The sequence below is a fragment of the Oryctolagus cuniculus genome, chromosome 18 (genome assembly GCF_964237555.1).
Source record: "Oryctolagus cuniculus chromosome 18, mOryCun1.1, whole genome shotgun sequence".
In the NCBI taxonomy this organism is placed as follows: Eukaryota; Metazoa; Chordata; class Mammalia; order Lagomorpha; family Leporidae; genus Oryctolagus; species Oryctolagus cuniculus.
In genome coordinates, this window is record NC_091449.1 from 12,110,006 (window position 1) to 12,127,252 (window position 17,247).

General features: G+C 52.3%; 1 protein-coding gene across 3 annotated transcripts; it reads right to left on the minus strand.

Annotated features, from left to right (window-relative positions):
• Positions 1-1,222: 1,222 nt before the first annotated feature.
• LOC100352117 (zinc finger protein 45) lies at positions 1,223-14,100 on the minus strand. Of its 3 annotated transcripts, none has more exons than XM_070062132.1 (5): positions 13,983-14,100; positions 10,150-10,210; positions 8,986-9,238; positions 6,095-6,221; positions 1,223-3,749 (listed from the first exon to the last, which is right to left on the minus strand). In XM_070062132.1, the coding sequence occupies exons 3-5, from the start codon at positions 8,998-9,000 to the stop codon at positions 1,975-1,977; spliced, it is 1,917 nt and encodes a 638-aa protein (XP_069918233.1). In that variant the 5' UTR covers positions 9,001-9,238; positions 10,150-10,210; positions 13,983-14,100; the 3' UTR covers positions 1,223-1,974. The 3 variants fall into 3 exon arrangements, with proteins under 3 accessions (XP_069918233.1, XP_008249497.4, XP_069918234.1); XM_008251275.4 differs by lacking the exon at positions 13,983-14,100 and adding an exon at positions 13,568-13,853; XM_070062133.1 differs by lacking the exons at positions 8,986-9,238; positions 10,150-10,210; positions 13,983-14,100 and adding an exon at positions 4,046-4,142 and having other exon boundaries at positions 6,095-6,125.
• Between the last annotated feature and the right edge of the window lie 3,147 nt (positions 14,101-17,247).

Here is a 17,247-nt window from a genome sequence, read left to right on the forward strand (position 1 = left end):
TATGGCTGGTGCCAATCCGAAGCCAGGAGCCAGGTCTTCTCCCGGTCTCCTATGGGGTGCAGGGCCCAAGCACTTGGGCCATCTTCCACTGCACACCCAGGCCACAGCAGAGAGCTGGCCTGGAAGAGGGGCCAACTGGGACAGAACCAGCGCCCCGACCGGGACTAGAACCCAGGGTGCTGGCGCCGCAGGCGGAGGATTAGCCTAGTGAGCCGTGGCACCAGCTGAAAAGCTTGTTAATACATAAAACTGTATGCAACTGAATATAGCTGTTTTCTTCACAACCACTAAATCTGGGTACCCAAATAACCTTCGAGTGGTGAGAGAGTCACCAAACCGTGGTGCGTCCACCCAGGAGAGCACTACTCAACAGAAAGGAACGACCGTGGGAACAGAGGAGTACACCTCAAAGGCATCGAGCCGAGAGAGAAGCCATAGTCAAGACTACATACTACAGGATTTCACTGACACGACATTCTGGAAAGGTAAACCACAGACAGGAAAACGGCCAGTGGTTGTCAAGTGGCAACCGGAAAGGGGCTGACTCCACAGGATAAAGGAACTCCAGGATGAGTCGCGCTGGCCCCCTTAACTGTCTTCACTACGGCAGTACGTGCTTGATGGCAGGCATCTGCCCAAACTCTAAGGCTTTTACTGTGCACAAAATAGTCTCAATTAAAAAAAAAAAAGTATGTTAAGCTTGTTGGCTTTTCATAAATAACTTCTAATTTCTTACTTTTGTGTGTGTGTGTGTGTGTGTGTGTGTGTGAACAGGCAGAGTTAAACAGTGAGAGAGAGACAGAGAGAAAGGTCTTCCTTCCATTGGTTCATCCCCCAAATGGCCGCCATGGCCGGCGCTGTGCCGATCTGAAGCCAGAAGCCAGGAGCCAGGTGCTTCTCCTGGTCTCCCATGGGGTGCAGGGCCCAAGCACTTGGGCCATCCTCCACTGTACTCCCGGGCCACAGCAGAGAGCTGGACTGGAAGAGGAGCAACTGGGACAGAATCCGGGGTGCCGGTGTCACAGGTGGAGGATTAGCCTGGTGAGCCGCGGCACCGGCTGATAACTTCTAATTTCATTGAGGTACTTTAATACTGAGTTGATGTTGAAAACTGCCAAACATTTTCTCTGAATCTATTGCGGAAATCACATATTTGATCACAAAAACTCAGAGTACTTAATCAACCCACGTGAAGTTAAAGAACAGAAAATGGTCACAATTGTTGGCACTGATATGAGGAAATTTTAATAGAAATTTTGTGGACATTGATCTTGATTACGATGATGTAAGTGCATATATTTGTCAAAATTTAGGAAGGCATTAATGAGATTTATCCAGGGCATTACACTACTGCATGCAAATTATACTTCAATTAAGTACCGTCTGTGTACAAAAGTGCTGATCACAACCCACTGAACTGGCTTTTGGACCCGATGGACTGCAACCATCTGACAACTGTCAGTTCACAGGACCCACCAGGCTGGGGACACGAGCCTGTTATGTCAAACCCGGGTGTCCTTCCTCTCAGCCTCGCAGGACTGTTCTCAGGACAATCTTACAGAAACCTTTAGGGATAAACTGAACCAAAAAATAAGTGTTCTTTCTGCTCATTTAAACGCATACAATGTATTAGGCACTGCAAGGGCAGAGCAGATCTGGCACCGACCAAGTCCCCACCCTCTCGGAGCCCCTCTGCTAGGGAGCAGGTGCCGGCCTTCCCGTCAGTACTTCTGCTTCACTCCAGGTCAGACCCGTCTCTCCTGAGCCTCCCCTGGCTTACCCATTAAGGTCAAGAATCTGAATGATTCATCCGGCTCCACCCTCCCAAGGCTTCTCTGCTGTGGCATCTCCCGACCACCGTGATGTGCCCAGCTCTGGCTCACCTCTGACCCCTTTATGGATCAATGTTCTATCCCCTATGAGAGTGCTGACACTTGGAGGGTCTCAGCACCCGGGTGAGACACTTTGTGGAGCTTACTTCCTGGGTGCCCCCTCTGAAGGGAAGTCCTTGTCCCCCTCGCCATCAGCGTGCACTCGCTGATGAATGACGAGACTGGAGCTCCAGCTGAAGCCCCTCCCACACGCCTCGCATCGGTACGGCTTCTCTCCGGTGTGCACTCTCTGATGGGCTTGGAGGTAGGAGCTCCAGCTGAACACCTTCCCACACTCCTCGCACTTGTAGGGTTTCTCGCCAGTGTGGACCCTCTGGTGGGCTTGAAGGTAAGACCTCTGTCTGAAGCGCTTCCCGCACACATCACACCGGTACGGTTTCTCACCCGTGTGGACTCCACAGTGAGCCAGAAAGTTGGAGGCCCGACAGAAGCCCTTGCCACACTCCTCACACTGGTACGGCTTCTCCCCCGTGTGGCACCTCTGATGGGCCTGCAGCTGGGAGCCCACGCTGAAGCCCTTCCCACACTCCGCGCACTGGTAGGGCTTCTCGCCAGTGTGGACCCTCTGGTGCACCTGGAGGCTGGAGAACTGGCTGAAGGCCTTCCCACACTTCTCGCACTTGTAGGGCTTCTCCCCCGTGTGGATGCGACAGTGCACGTTCAGATCTGAGCTCCGGCTGAAGCCCTTCCCACAGGTGGCGCACTTGTACGGCTTCTCCCCGGTGTGGCCTCGCTGATGGGCCAGCAGATTGGAGGCCTGACTGAAGCCCTTCCCACACTCCTCGCATCTGTAGGGTTTCTCTCCCGTGTGGACTCTAAAATGAATGTTGAAGTCGGAGCTCCGGCTGAAGCCCTTCCCACACACGTCACACTGGTACGGCTTCTCCCCGGTGTGGCCTCGCTGATGGTCCAGCAGGTTCGAGGCCCGACAGAAGCCCTTGCCGCACTCCTCGCATCTGTAGGGCTTCTCGCCCGTGTGGCTGACCTGGTGGGCCTGGAGGTGGGAGCCCACGCTGAAGGCCTTCCCGCACTCGGCGCACTGGTAGGGCCTCTCGCCAGTGTGGGTCCTGCAGTGGATGTGCAGGTGTGAGCTGTAACTGAAGCCCTTGCCGCACGCGTCGCACCTGTACGGCTTCTCTCCGGTGTGGATGCGCTGATGGGCCTGCAGCCGGGATCGCCAGCTGAAGCCCTTGCCACACTCCTCACAGCTGTAAGGTTTAGTTCCAGCGTGGCCCCTCCGGCGGCCCTGAAGACACGAGTGCTGGCTGCGGCCCACCCCGCACGCCTCGCACGTGTGGAGTTTCTCCCCTGTGTGGACGGTCAACGCAACCTGACAAGAGGACAGTTTCCCAGGATTCCTCCCACATTCCCCACATGTGGCTGGCTTCTCTCCGGTGGGGACTCGCTGCTGACGGCGACTTTGTGACCTCTGGCTCGCCCGCTCTCTGCTGTGGGCTCTCTGATGGGCCTGAAGACTTGAGTGCCGCCGGAAGGCGTCACCACACTTCTCACACGGATAGGGCTTCTCTCCAGCGTGGGCCCTCTGCCTAATTGGAAGACGACAGTGCCAGCTGAGTCCTTCCGCACGGTCCTCCCCGCCGGGAGGTTTCTCACCAGCGTGGACTCTGTACTGAGCGTGAAGCTGTGAGCTCTGGTTCCAGCCTTCGCTGAACTCCCCGTCTTTATCGAGTGTGTCACGCTGGTTCTTCAACTCAGTGCCAGTTCTCTGAATGCCCGCCAGGAAATCTTGACACCCGGCCAACTCCACAGTGAACTGCTGCCAAGTTTGTGAACGGAAAACCTCTTCGCGTGGTAGATGCCTTAATCCTACTTCCATCTCATTTAGGTTCTTGCCTCCTGGAAGGATAAGAGAATTCGGATGGGACACGTCAGTGCTTTGTTCCGAGACGTCAGCACCGTGAACTGAGCCCCACAGCCCGAAGCTTGACTGAACCAGGGAAAGGCTGAGTTTTCTTCATCATCAGGCATCACCTTACCCGACCCGGATGCCCCCAGAAACCCGGAGCAGGTCTGCCAGGCTCGGCTCACCATGCATTAGTCCTATGTTTTATTAATGAGCTACAAATAGGAAATGCGGTGGCCGCAGAGAAAGAAGTACGCGTCCTTGCAAACCTTGACCAAGCCGCGCCTACCTAAAAGCCTTGTCTTCTTCAGCCGCAGCAGGTGTCTGACACACAGCGTCCATGTTATTCTGCCTACTTCACGGACATCTGAACCAAGGTGAAAGCCCTACAGACAGATGTCCACAGGCAGTGGTGAGAACCTCTACCCTGGATTATTTCACTGCAAGTTGACTTCAATGTTGGGAAGCCTGGAGGCACTGGACTGGTTGCAAAGACATACATTTGGAGGAGAAACCCCTTATCACCCAGCTGCCTCCAGTTCCGAGTGTGAGCAGTACGTCCGTTCTCTCCTACAGGGCTGTGTCCTCCAGCTTTGTAGTAATAACATCCATTATTTCAAAGCCTGGTGGCAGTTAAAGCCTACAGCCTTCACAGAACAGAGTAAGATGGATGGCCGGCGCTTGGCACAGTGGGTAAACACCCTGGCCTGCACTGCCGGCATCCCATATGGGCGCCGGTTCGGGACCCAGCTGCTCCACTTCCGATCCAGCTCTCTGCTGTGGCCTAGGAAAGCAGCAGAAGATGGCCCAAGTGCTTGGGCCCCTGCACCCACGTGGGAGACCAGGAAGAAGCTCCGGGCTCCTGGCTTCAGATCAGCGCAGCTCCGGCAGCTCTGGCTGTTGCGGCCAATTGGGGAGTGAACCAGCGGATAGAAGACAGACCTGTCTCTGTCTGTCTCTCTCTCTCTCTCTCTCTCTCTCTCTCTCTCTCTCCCCCTATGCCTCTCTGTAGCTCTGCCTTTCCAAATAAATAAATAAATCTCTTTTTAAAAAAAAAGTGCTTGGGCCAGCAGATGGAAGACTTCTCTCTCTCTCTGTCTGCCTCTCCTCTCTCTGTGTAACTCTGATTTTCAAATAAATAAATAAATCTTTTTTTTTAAAGAGTAAGACGGAAAGCTGATCTTTAGCTACAAGCAGGAGCCTGTGAAGAGGCACACAGAGCAGTGGTCAAGACTCCCAGGGCCGGGCTGGCATGGCGGCACAGCACGCTAAGGCACACCCATGGCATCCCCTGTGGGCACCAGTTCGTGCCCTGGCTCTCCACTTGTGATCCAACTGCCTGCTCACAGCCTGGGAGAAGCACAGAGGGTGGCCCAGTACTTGGGCCCTGGCCACCCATATGGAAGACCCAGAGGAAGCTCCTGGCTGCTGGCTTCAGCCTGGCCCAGCGCTGGCTGCTGCAGTCATCTGGGGAGTGACCCAGTGGATGGAAGAGATCAGCTTAGATTCATTCATAGAACACACACTTGGGACTGGCACTGTGGCGCAGTGGATTAAGCCACCACCTGGGATGTCATCATCCCATATGAGCGCCAATTTAAGTCCCAGCTGCTCTGCTTCCGATCCCGCTCCCTGCTAAGCACCTGGGAAAGAGCAGCAGATGGTCAAAGTGCTTGGGGGGGCAGTGCTATGGCGTCGGGGGTAAAGCCACCCCCTGCTGTGCAGGCATCCCATATAGGCGCCGGTTTGAGACCCGGCTGCTCCACTTCTGATCCAGTTCTCTGCTATGGCCTGGGAAAGCAGCAGAAGATGGCCCAAGTCCTTGGGCCCCTGCACCCACACGGGAGACCCGGAAGAAGCTCCTGGCTCCTGGCTTTGGATCAGTACAGCTCCAGCTGTTGCATGGGGAGTAAACCAGCGGATGGAAGACGGACCTCTCTCTCCCTCGGCCTCTGCCACTCTGTAGCTTTGCCTTTCCAAATAAATAAATAAATCTCTTAAAAAAAAAAATGCTTGGGCCCCTGAGCTCACGTGGGAGACCCAGATGGAGTTCAGGCTCCTGGCTTTGGCCTGGTCCAGTTCCAGCCATTGCAGTCATTTGTGGAAGGAACCAATGGATGGAAGATCTCTCTCCCTCTCTCTCTGTACCTCTGCCTTTCAAATAAATAGATCTTAACACACACACACACAGAGTTAAACACACTTTAACTAGGGGAATACCAGAACAATTCCAATGATCAGAGAGTTGGAGTCTAGTTCAAGCGCTCGGAAGCCCTGCGCTTCTAAGGACAGAACACGGCAGGGAGTGGACGTTCTGCCAGAGCGCGCCCGTCCTCACCCACGGACAGCAGGTTCCGGAAGTTCTCCAGCATCACAGCCCGGTACAGCGCCCTCTGCGCCGCGTCCAGCAGCCGCAGCTCCTCCTTGGTGAAGACCACGGCCACGTCCTGGAAGGTCACCGCCTCCTGCAACACCAAGCGCATGCAACCTCAACCTTGAGCCACAGTCTGCTGGAGGAACGACCACACTGAGAAGACGCACGGGGCGTGGGTGCAGTCTCGGGCCAGACTCTCGCCGCACTCACAGCTCGGTCACACTGCAGGCTCCTTCCTCTCGTGATACACACCGGCCCGTCTATCTAACATTTTCCTGGGATAAGAAATTATCCACTTCTTGGACAATTTCCAAGAAGAGCAAATTCCTGTCAAAGCACAGACGACGTCGAGACTGTGACGCACAATGGCGATTTTCTTGTCCACTCTTCGCCTATCTTTGTCTTCCTCCCACAGAATACAAGAGGACTTCAGAGAGTTCACAGGCAATGAGTATCATGAAAAAACTATGCATGTGCACAGACACCAGATGTTTTTGTACCAAAATAAACTTATCTTGGAGCTGGTGCCGTGGCACAGCAGGTTAAGCCGCCACCTGTAGCGCCAGCAACTCGTATGAGCACCAGATCAGGTGCCGGCTGCTCCACTTCCCATCCTGCTCCCTGCTAACGCACCCGGGAAAGCAGCGGAAGGTGGCCGAAGTGCCTGGGCCCCTGCACCCACGTGGGAGACCTGGAGCACGTTCTAAGCTCCTGGTTCATGGCTTCGGGCTGGCCCAGCCCCAGCTGTTGTGGCCATTCAGGGAGTGAACCAGTGGATGGAAGACCTCTCTCTCTGTCTCTCCTCTCTCTGAAACTCTTTCAAATAAATTAATTATTTTTAAAATAAATAAATAATAAACTTACATTTTACTTCTATGAACTTTTTGAAGCACCCTCATGTACATATCACTGATTCTTCATACCATAAAAACTTTAAATATAATCAATTTTAAAAAAAATCTTGGGTAATCTGATTGGTAAAAAACCAAACAACTTACTTTGGTTCCTTGTACGTATTTGATAGTTAATAAGATCACATTTTTATATATTTTCTAGCCACCTCTGTTTTGTCTTTGGCACCTTTTTATTATCGCTTTGCTCATATGTCAACTATAGTTTTACCTGATGACTGTAAAACTTCTCCTAAAGACCTTGAAGGAATGTAGACATTTTCACCACAACCTGCTATTGTTCTTCACAGCCGTATTCTCACCCTTGGCACTCCCGACACCTGGCGCCCGCTCGTCTGTGCCGAGGGTGCCTGGTGCGCTGTGGAATGTGTGGCTGCACCCCCAGCTTTCGCCCACGAGATGCTGATGCTCCCAACCGGGGGCAGGCGTGGCCTGGAAGGGGACGATCACCCACGACGAAGAATCGCTGGGCTTCCCTGCTCACTTCTCACATGCAGCCAGGCTAATTCCCACGCCCCACGAGTGACGGTGACCGCAGAGACGGGGCCACTGAAGAGTGACCAGATGGGGCAGCGCCATCGGCCACATCTTCCACCTAGGACAAGCGAAGCACCGCACAGCGAGGGCTGATGCCTTTCCCCCCTCCCCTCTTTATCCAAGCAAAAAGCCTGGCAGTGTTTTGGAATCAGCTGATCTGGTTTTCAGGAATTTTCTGGAGGCATATAATACTGACTCCGGAATGCGTGTAAAGCCAAGGACCGCCCCTTACGGGGGCCTGAGGAGTAATGCAGTAAGAAGAGTGCCTGGAAAGCCCTCTCATGCTACAGGACCATAATAAATCATTCCCTCAATAAATAAATAAATAAATCATTCCCTCAATAAATAAGCAAGTACAATAAACGCAGAAACATGTGTCAGTAAGGAATGACATACAGGGGATGTGAAAATACCTAGTGTGTTCTCTGACCAGTCACATCGTGTTGTGCCATGCCACATTCCAACAGTTCCACAGATAAAGTATCAAAAGTATTTTTTCAATGCAGTATTCGTAAAACATTTAGAACAACAGAATTCCTTTAAACTCCTTTTTAGGGAAGATGGATGCATGTTTATAACTATTACTAGAATATTCCTTAAGGGGGCTGGCGCTGTGGTGCAGCGGGTTAATGCCCTGGCCTGAAGCGCCGGCATCCCATATGGGCGCCGGTTCTAGTTCCCGCTGCTCCACTTCCAATCCAGCTCTCTGCTGTGGCCTGGGAAAGCAGTAGAAGATGGCCCAAGTCCTTGGGCCCCTGCATGCACGTGGGCGATCCAGAAGAAGCTCCTGGCTCCTGGCTTCAGATCAGCTCAGCTCTGGCCGTTGTGGCCATCTGGGAAGTGAACCAGCAGATGGAAGACCCCTCTCTCTCTCTCTCTCTGCGTAACTCTGACTTTCAAATATATAAATAAATAAATCTTTAAAAAATTCCTTAAAATAATGAAAATTCAAAACTCCATGAATGGCCATGAAAGGGGTAAAGTACCTTACACACCCACACAACAAAGTTCACCAATTCAAGGGACTATGAGGCAGCCATGGAAAATGAAGGGCGAGCAGTATTAATCGGAAGAGCTGTAGCTTGAGACTGTTACGTTACAAACACCCAGTCAGGAATACAGATGAGGAAGAGAACCGCTGTTTTATAAGGCAAATGGTAGGGAAATGGGAGATTTTTGCTCACTCTTACTGATTTTTCTGCCCCATTTACTTACCGACTTATAAAGTGATTGGAATAAAACAACACAAGCTAAACCACACTAACATAAAATGTGGCAAGCAGCTGACACAGCAGAGGTTCTGCAACACCCACATTCTCCCCGATCCTCCTAAGAGAGACAACTTGTGTGTCACTGTCGAGTGAGTAGAGGGTAACTGAAAACCAAGGCAGAGGGGCCCACACCCACCTTGAGTTTGGTCATTCTGGCGGCCTCCTCGGGGCAGGGCTGAGTCTGAGCACGGCCTCACGGGGGAGAAGTGCAGAGCAGTGCGAGTCCAGTCCGGGGTGCTGGGGGTCCAACAGGGACAGCGCCCCCTCCTTGTGGTGGCTCGATGGGCGCAGCGGAGGGTGGATCCAGACACCACTCCCCACCCCCACGGTTCCTGGCAGTGAACGAGGCGCCAAGCCACACACACGTTCTGGACATACGACTCCTGATTCTAGACAGCAAAAACAGACCCAGGTTAAGAGCAACGGCTGGGGCCACTGCCCAGGTTCATGGCCTTGCTAGTAATCAGCTGTGAAATCCTGGCTAAGCTAGTCACGTCCACACGGCTCAATTTCTTGCATCCGTAAAACAGATATGAACGATGAGAGAACTGACAACGTCATAGGATCATGGAAGAATTAAATGAGCATGGACAAAGCTCAAAGCACACTTGCCGGGCACGATATTTCCTCTTGGATGCTAACCAGTAGGTGATACTCAGTACCACAAAGCCCGTCCTCATGCGTGGAGAACTAACGGAGTCTTCGGGGGGTACCAGTCTATCACAGGAAGTCTCACTGAGCCTCTGCGACACCTGTCATCGCTCACGTGGTCATCCTTAATTTGGTGCCTTTGCAATAATATTTAAGATTCCACAGGTGACTAGGTTTTGGGGCAGTAAAACGTAACACGTAAAATGCATGGTTTTAACCATTTTTAATGACGAGCACAGCCCAGGAGGTACATCCACGCTGCTGTGCAACCATCGCACCATCCACCTCCACAACCCTGCCTCACTGCAAACAGAACGCTGCACGCCTCCTGCCCCAGGCCCTGGGAACCACTCGTCTACGCATGTGGCGGGATCTTGAAAGACACAGACCTGGCAAAATTTACTTTGTTGATTCCACGGCCCTAAAAAGACTGTCACGGAGATAAGAAAAGCGAATAAGAACTGGTAACTCTGCAAGATTTATTTGACCATAATCTTGGTCATCAGTATGTCACTGAAGTTAACCATGTATAGCAATCATAACAAAAACAACAAGAGCGACCCTGTTTCACGGGACTTAAACACCAGGTGCACGTAGGGACCCCCAGAGCGCTCGGCATGCGCTGCTTCCCAGGGAACCCCGCACATACCTGTGAGGAAGCCACCGCTCCGCCGGCTGTGACGCTGGTCCAGGCACACCAACCTCTACGCCTACATTCAACACAAGAGAGAAGACGTCACCAGATGGCTACTGGGGGGATAAGTGGACGGACGTGCGCAGTGCCATCGGCACAGGGTTTGGCATCCGAGGACGTGCACAGCAAACGAGGAAGACAGCAGCTGTTGTACCCATCTAACAGGCGAGGAAGCTGAGGCGTGGCGGGATCAATAGGAAGGAGCAGTGCCTGAATCTGGCCCCCAGACAGACCGACTCCCGAGATCCTGGCTCTGTTGTATTTCTCTGCATTTGTTTGTTTTTGTTTAGGACAGAGAAATCCCATCCACTGCTTAATTCCTCATCGCCTGCACTCATCAGGACCGGGCCAGGCTGAAAACAGGGGCCAGGAATTCAACCCAGGTTCCCACTCGGTGGGAAGAACCCAATGACCCGAACCAGCACCGCTGCCTCCCAGGAACACATCAGAAGGAGGACGGGAGCAGCAACAGAACCAGGCCTCAACCCCAGGCCCTCGGACATGGGATGCAGGGGCCCCAACTGGCGTCTTCGCCTCAGGCCAGCTCACCCCTGTCCTTGCTGCTTCTAAAAACAAAAACTGGCAAATGGGAGTCTCTGTCGCAGGGAAGGAGAGATCGCAGCTTGCGAGCCGAGCCGGGGGCGGAAGAGACGGCGAGAGGACCCTGGAGCAAAGGACCTGCCTGGGGTGAAGACAACAGAGCGCGAGCAGGGCAGGCTCTGAGCCGACCTGCCAGCATTCGCATGCCGGCATCTGCCACCTGCTGGCACTCGGTGCCTCAAAGTCCCCTACAAACTGCAGATAACAGAACACCAGTGTCGTAAAAAACGCTAGCTGATCTCAGTAACAGGAAATACGTAACATATCAGCTGTCCCCCTACCGCATGGCTGCTAGACATGAGCTGGGCCAGAAGCCCCCCTACCTCAGCGGTGGGGGCCGAGTGCTTACGGCCTCTCAACACCCACAAGCTGAGGCCGTGACGTGATGGCGTCAGGACCATGTCCTCAGGAGGGGACCAGAGTCCTTCCAGGAACAGTTAACAACCGGCAGGGGCTGGATTATGCTCCTCCCAGAACTGAGGGTGAAGCTCCAACCTCGGTACCTGAGAAGGTGACCGGACTCAGTGCCTGAAGGAGGCCTCAGAGAGAAACCAAAGCTGCTGGCACCTTGGTCTTGGCCTTGGCCTCCAGTACCCGAGGAAACACCCTCCCGTGCAAGCCCTCGTCTGTAGCACTTCGTTACAGCAGCCCTAGCGAATGAGTATGTTCTCCCTTTCCTTGGTCTCTGTCCAGAAACAATTTACAAGCACCGATTTTAGTCCCACTGACTCAACATCTGAGTTTGCCTAAAAAAAAAAAAAAAAAAAAAAAAACTCGAAGAAAAAAATGCATGTGGAGCGTGGGGGATAAGCCCAAGATTAGCAAGGATCCAGGTAGGGTAACTCTTCCATGACATTGTCATAGCATACATCAAAACAGGTTTGGAAGTTTCCAGAGTAAAGAAATAGAAAGCAAAAACTTGGGGCCGGCGCCGCGGCTCACTAGGCTAATCCTCCGCCTTGAGGTGCCGGCACTCCGGGTTCTAGTCCCGGTTGGGGCGCCGGATTCTGTCCCGGTTGCCCCTCTTCCAGGCCAGCTCTCTGCTGTGGCCTGGGAGTGCAGTGGAGGATGGCCCAAGTGCTTGGGCCCTGCACCCCATGGGAGACCAGGAGAAGCACCTGGCTCCTGGCTTCGGATTAGCATAGCTCCGACTGTAACAGCCATTTGGGGGGGTGAACCAATGGCAAAGGAAGACCTTTCTTTCTCTGTCTCTCCCTCTAACTCTGCCTGTCAAAAAAAGCAAAAACCCATTATCAGGGGCCACTGCTGTGGCGTAGCAGGTAAAGCTGCCACCTGCAGTGCCAGCATCCCATATGGGCACCAGTTCTAGTCCCGGCTGCTCCTCTTCCAATCCAGCTCCCTGCTGTGGCCTGGGAAAGCAGATGGCCCAAGTCCTTGGGCCCCTGCACCCACGTGGGAGACCCAGAAGAAGCTCCTGGCTTCGGATCAGCACAGCTCCAGCTGTTGCGGTCAACTGGGGAGTGAACCAGCGGATGGAAGATCTCTCTCTCTCGCTCGCTCGCTCTCTCTCTCTCTGCCTCTCCTTCTCTGTGTAACTCTGACTTTCAAATAAATAATCTTTAAAAAAAAACCATTACGAGTAGTGTGTAACAATTTCATAAAATATAAAACGCTTAAAAAACTGCTAAGCAGAAATGAACTTAAATTCTAATACTTATCTATATCCTAGTATAACAGATAATTCTTAAGGTTTTCATGATATTTCGCATTTTCCAGAATCTTCTACAATAAGCATATTTTTATGATCAGAAGTATATATATATATATATAGTTTAAAAATAAAGTTAAAAGAGAAATGTTACAAAATTTTATAAAGAAACGCAAGCTCAGGAATCAGCTTTCTTTAAAACCCTCTACAGTAGAACTTCATCTACCCTCCCTAACTTGACTCCTCTGCAGCCGGGTTCCTACGGTCGCATATTCGCACGGACGGCTTTCCTATTTGATTTCCTAATTCCAACGCTGGCATCCCAAACAGTGGGACCACGGATAGCCCCACCGTTACGACCAGCGCTGTGACACCGGGCACCCAACCCGGCGCAGGCTCTCTGCCTCCACTTCCCCAACAGCCACCCGCACCCGGGGTCTTTGTGCAAAGTTAAGTGCGCACATTTTTGCGCCTTGGGAATAACACTTGGCGCTCAGTCGGTGCTTAACCGTTCACAGTTTCCCAACCACTCAACAAAACGCACAGGAGCCCGGGGCTCGCTCCCTCCTCCTCTCTTTGGCCCTCTTTCAACAACCGGGGCTGGAGGGGGACAGGAGGCTGAGACAGACCCCCGGGACCCCCGCCCCGGCTGCGAGGTCAGCAGCAGCCCGGGAGCGAGCCCCCTTTCCTGCAGGGATCGGGCGGCAGAGTCGGGGACACGGCCCGGGGCCACAGCAGGTGTCACGGTCACAGCCACCGCTCGCCGCGCGCCCGCGGTGTCCCGCGCACTGAGCGCGCACCGCGCGGGTCCAAGGCGGCCGGGGAGGCAGCGGAGGCCAGCGCCCCGCCGCCAGGAAGGGACCGAGCGCGGGGAAGCCGGGGGCAGGCGGGCCGGGCCGACCCCCGAGCGCGGCGGGGTCCGGGTCCACCTCCAGCACCCGGACCCCAGCACAGGGATGGTAAGCGGCCGCCCGGACCCTCAAGCCCAGCCCTGGCCGACGGCCGCGGCTTCTCTTCCCGGGGACGAGGGTGCGGGCGACCCCGTCATCCCACCACCAGGCCATAAACGCTAAAGGAGGGCTCGGGGTCCCGGGGTCCACTCACCGCCCTGAACGGAACCAAGGCCGCGATCTCAACCTGCACAGCGGAAGTGCTCCGGGCGACGCAGGACCTCGGAACTACACTTCCCAGAATCCCCGAGAACGGAAGTCGCGGCCTGAAGCAGATTTCCCAGAATCCCCGAGGGCAGTTGGTTTCCGGTTCCCTCTGGGAAACGTGCAGAGCGCTGGGTTAGACCGTATTTCCCAATTTGACACAACCGCGCGTTCCAGCCTTCCAGGCGCAGGAGTCCCCGGACAGCGCGTCCCCGAACCCCTGGCCAGCCCTCGGTTTTTGGATTAGCAGGCGCAGTCTGAACGGTTCTTGAACGACCCAGCCTGCGGTTTTCCTTTTTCCATTGTAGCCTTTTACGTGTTAAAACTTGGAAGAGGGAGAGGAAATAAGTCTAAAGGAGTGCTACCTGTGAGCTAAAAATAGATACAAAAGCGGCCGCTGAGCACGTCCACCAAGGCCGTTTTAGTGTAGAGACCCGGACTCGCCTGGGACCGAGAAGCGCAGCCATCAGCAGACCATCAGAGAGGCGGAAGTCTGGGTTTTGCTTCCGCGTTGGCAGAGAATTGCAGTACGGAATAGTCTTCCCTATATGACATCTCGGGGGAGAGTGTTTTAGTTCCGTGTGAAGCATCACACCACCTACATACAGCTCTCACAACCAGGAGACCACCAGGTGACTTAGTCGAAGACCCCTGGGAACGCGGGAGGCTGCATTATCACGAGTGTTTAGTGAGGGTGAAGTGAGGACTCCAGTCATAGAACCAGCAAAAAACACAGAAGCTATGGACACGCGTCTCTCCTAGGCAGAAAGTATTCTCCCAACTTTATGAGAAAAATATCTTTTTAAAATGGAAGTTGACAACAAAGCGCCGACTGTGAATGTTTGAACAATGCCCAGTTGGGTAATCTGAAATCCTGGGTAAGCCCTCTCTCTAGATGGGAGAGAGAGAGAAGGGGAAAGAACGAATAGTATTTGTTAAGGTAGAAGATGAATAACATTTTTAAGATTTAAAGTCAGTGACCTGTGGTTAGTTTGCTCAGAGTTCTATTGAAAATCTGAAGAGGGTGTAGCCGTAGGTATGCCCTCCACCTACAGCGCCAGCTCGAGTCCCGGCTGCTCCACTTCCAACCCAGTTCTCTGCTAATGCGCCTGGGAAAGCACGTCTCTCTGCTTCTGCCTCTCGCTTTTTGTAACTCTTTCAAATAAATAAATAAATCTTTTTTTTTTTTTTTTTTTTTTTTTGACAGGCAGAGTGGACAGTGAGAGAGAGAGACAGAGAGAGAAAGGTCTTCCTTTGCCGTTGGTTCACCCTCCAATGGCCGCCGCTGCAGCCGGCGCACCGCGCTGATCCGATGGCAGGAACCAGGATCCAGGTGCTTTTCCTGGTCTCCCATGGGGTGCAGGGCCCAAGCACTTGGGCCATCCTCCACTGCACTCCCGGGCCACAGCAGAGAGCTGGCCTGGAAGAGGGGCAACCGGGACAGAATCCGGCGCCCCGACCGGGACTAGAACCCGGTGTGCCGGCGCCGCAAGGTGGAGGATTAGCCTATTGAGCCACGGCGCCGGCTAAATAAATCTTTCTTAAAAATCTGAAGAATGTTGTTTGAGTTTAGGCTTTTGAAACAATGCAGTTATTAATAGGATTTGATTTAGATCTAACTTTCTTATTTTTTCTGTCTCTTTTGGTTGCTATGTTACTTCTTTTTGTGGACTCTGAGTACGTTGAGCTGGCATTATGGCTTCATATAAAATAGAGAAGATTTGGGGCCAGTGCTATGGCGCAGCAGGTTAAAGCCATGGCCTGCAACTCCACATCTCCCATGTGAGTGCTGGTTCAAGATCCACCTGCTCCACTTCCAAAACAGCTCCAGGCTAAAGCTCCTGGGAAAGCAATGGAAGATGACTCAAGTGCTTGGGCCCCTGTAACCATGTGGGAGAAGCTCCTGGATCCTGGCTTCTGCAGCCATCTGGGGGAGTGAACCAGCAGATGGAAGATCATTCTGTCTGTCCTTCTCTCTCTGTAACTCTGCCTTTCAAGTAAATAAATCCTTTTTTAAAAATGCAGAAGACTTGCAACAGTCTAGGAATGCTGAGGTTTGAATGTGATTTGGCACTGAAACACAGAGGTTAAATCCTACAGGCTTATGTTAACGGTAATAAGAGGGTGGAAACTTAATCCACTTATGGCAGGTAGAGATGGGGCCTTTGGGAGGCAGATTGAATTGGGTCATGAGGGTGGAGCCCCATGATCGAATGCTGGTGGCTTTATAAGACACACAGACACGTAAAGACAGGCACACTCCCGGTCTCTTGCCACATGATGCTATGTGACACTTTGGGATTCTGCCAGCAAGAACACCATCACCAAAATTGGAACCAACGGGGCCTATACAACCTTGGATCCTAAGCCTCCAGAACCATAAGGCAAAACAAACCTCTTTGCTTTATCAACTTAGGCTGCCTCAAGTATTCTGCCTCCCATGTTGGAGCACCTGTCCCAGCTGCTCTGCTTCCAATCCAGCTACCTGCTAATGTGCCTGGGAAAGATGGCCCAAGCAGGTGGGCCCCTGCACCCATGTGGTCGATCTGGATGTAGTTCCTGACTCTTGGTTTCGGCATGGGCCAGCACTGGCCATTGCAGCCATTTGGGGAGTGAACCAGCAGGTAGAAGATTCAGTCTGTGTTTGTGTGTGTGTATGTGTGTGTGTGTGTGTGTGTCCCTTACACTCTTTGTGTAACTCTTTCTTTTTTTAAAAGACAAAGATTTGGGGCAGACGCTGTGGCACAGTGGGTTAATGCCCTAGCCTGAAGCACCGGCATCCAATTTGGGCACCAGTTTGAGACCCAGCTGCTCCACTTTCGATCCAGCTCTCTGCTATGGCCTGGGAAAGCAGTAGAAGATGGCCCAAGTCCTTGGGCCCCTGCACCCACGTTGGAGACCCAGAAGAAGCTCCTGGCTCCTGGCTTCAGATTGGCACAGCGCCGGCCGTGGCAGCCATTTGGGGAGTGAACCAGTGGATGGAAGACCTTTCTCTCTGTCTCTACCTCTCTCTGTAACTCTGTCTTTCAAATAAATAAAATAAATCTTAAAAAAAACTGTATATATGAAATTTGTTCCCTCTTTATAATTACATTTTGTAAATAAATATTAAATCATAAAAAAATTGCATGACAGTACTTTATAATTTTACAACCTTTTTATTTCTAGTGAATATACTTTTCAGCTTACCAGTAGTTTTAATATAGAACCCTCTACTCCCAATATAGAATAATAGCATTTGCTTTTTTCTTATTTTCTTTCAGGATTCAATTTTTCAAATAAGACTAGCAAGTTATCTTCAGAAAAAAAAGCAGCTATGAAATAAATTCATAGCATCAGAAGACACTGAAAAGAAGTAAGACATTCAATCTTATAGGGTTTATTTTCAGAATTATCCGCAACGCAAAATCAAATTTGGGAGACAACAGGGACCTAAAATAAGATGTTTTGGTCAAACTGTACTTAGAAAAAAAGTTTGTCTTCCTCCATGTGAGAGAAGTAACACGAGAGAGAAGTCACTCAAGTGTAAGGAACCCAGTAAGGACTTCTGAGAGGAGACACATAGCGCTGCATATCAGAGAGACCCGACTCGGGGGAGCCCCTACAAACACAGAGAACGTGCAAAGGCCT

Excerpts from the sequence above, each read along its gene's own strand:
- LOC100352117 (XM_070062132.1), bottom strand. Across the intron at positions 3,750-6,094 it reads CCGGAACCTGCTGTCCGTGG|GAGGCAAGAACCTAAATGAG; the intron begins GTGAGGACGGGC and ends TTATCCTTCCAG.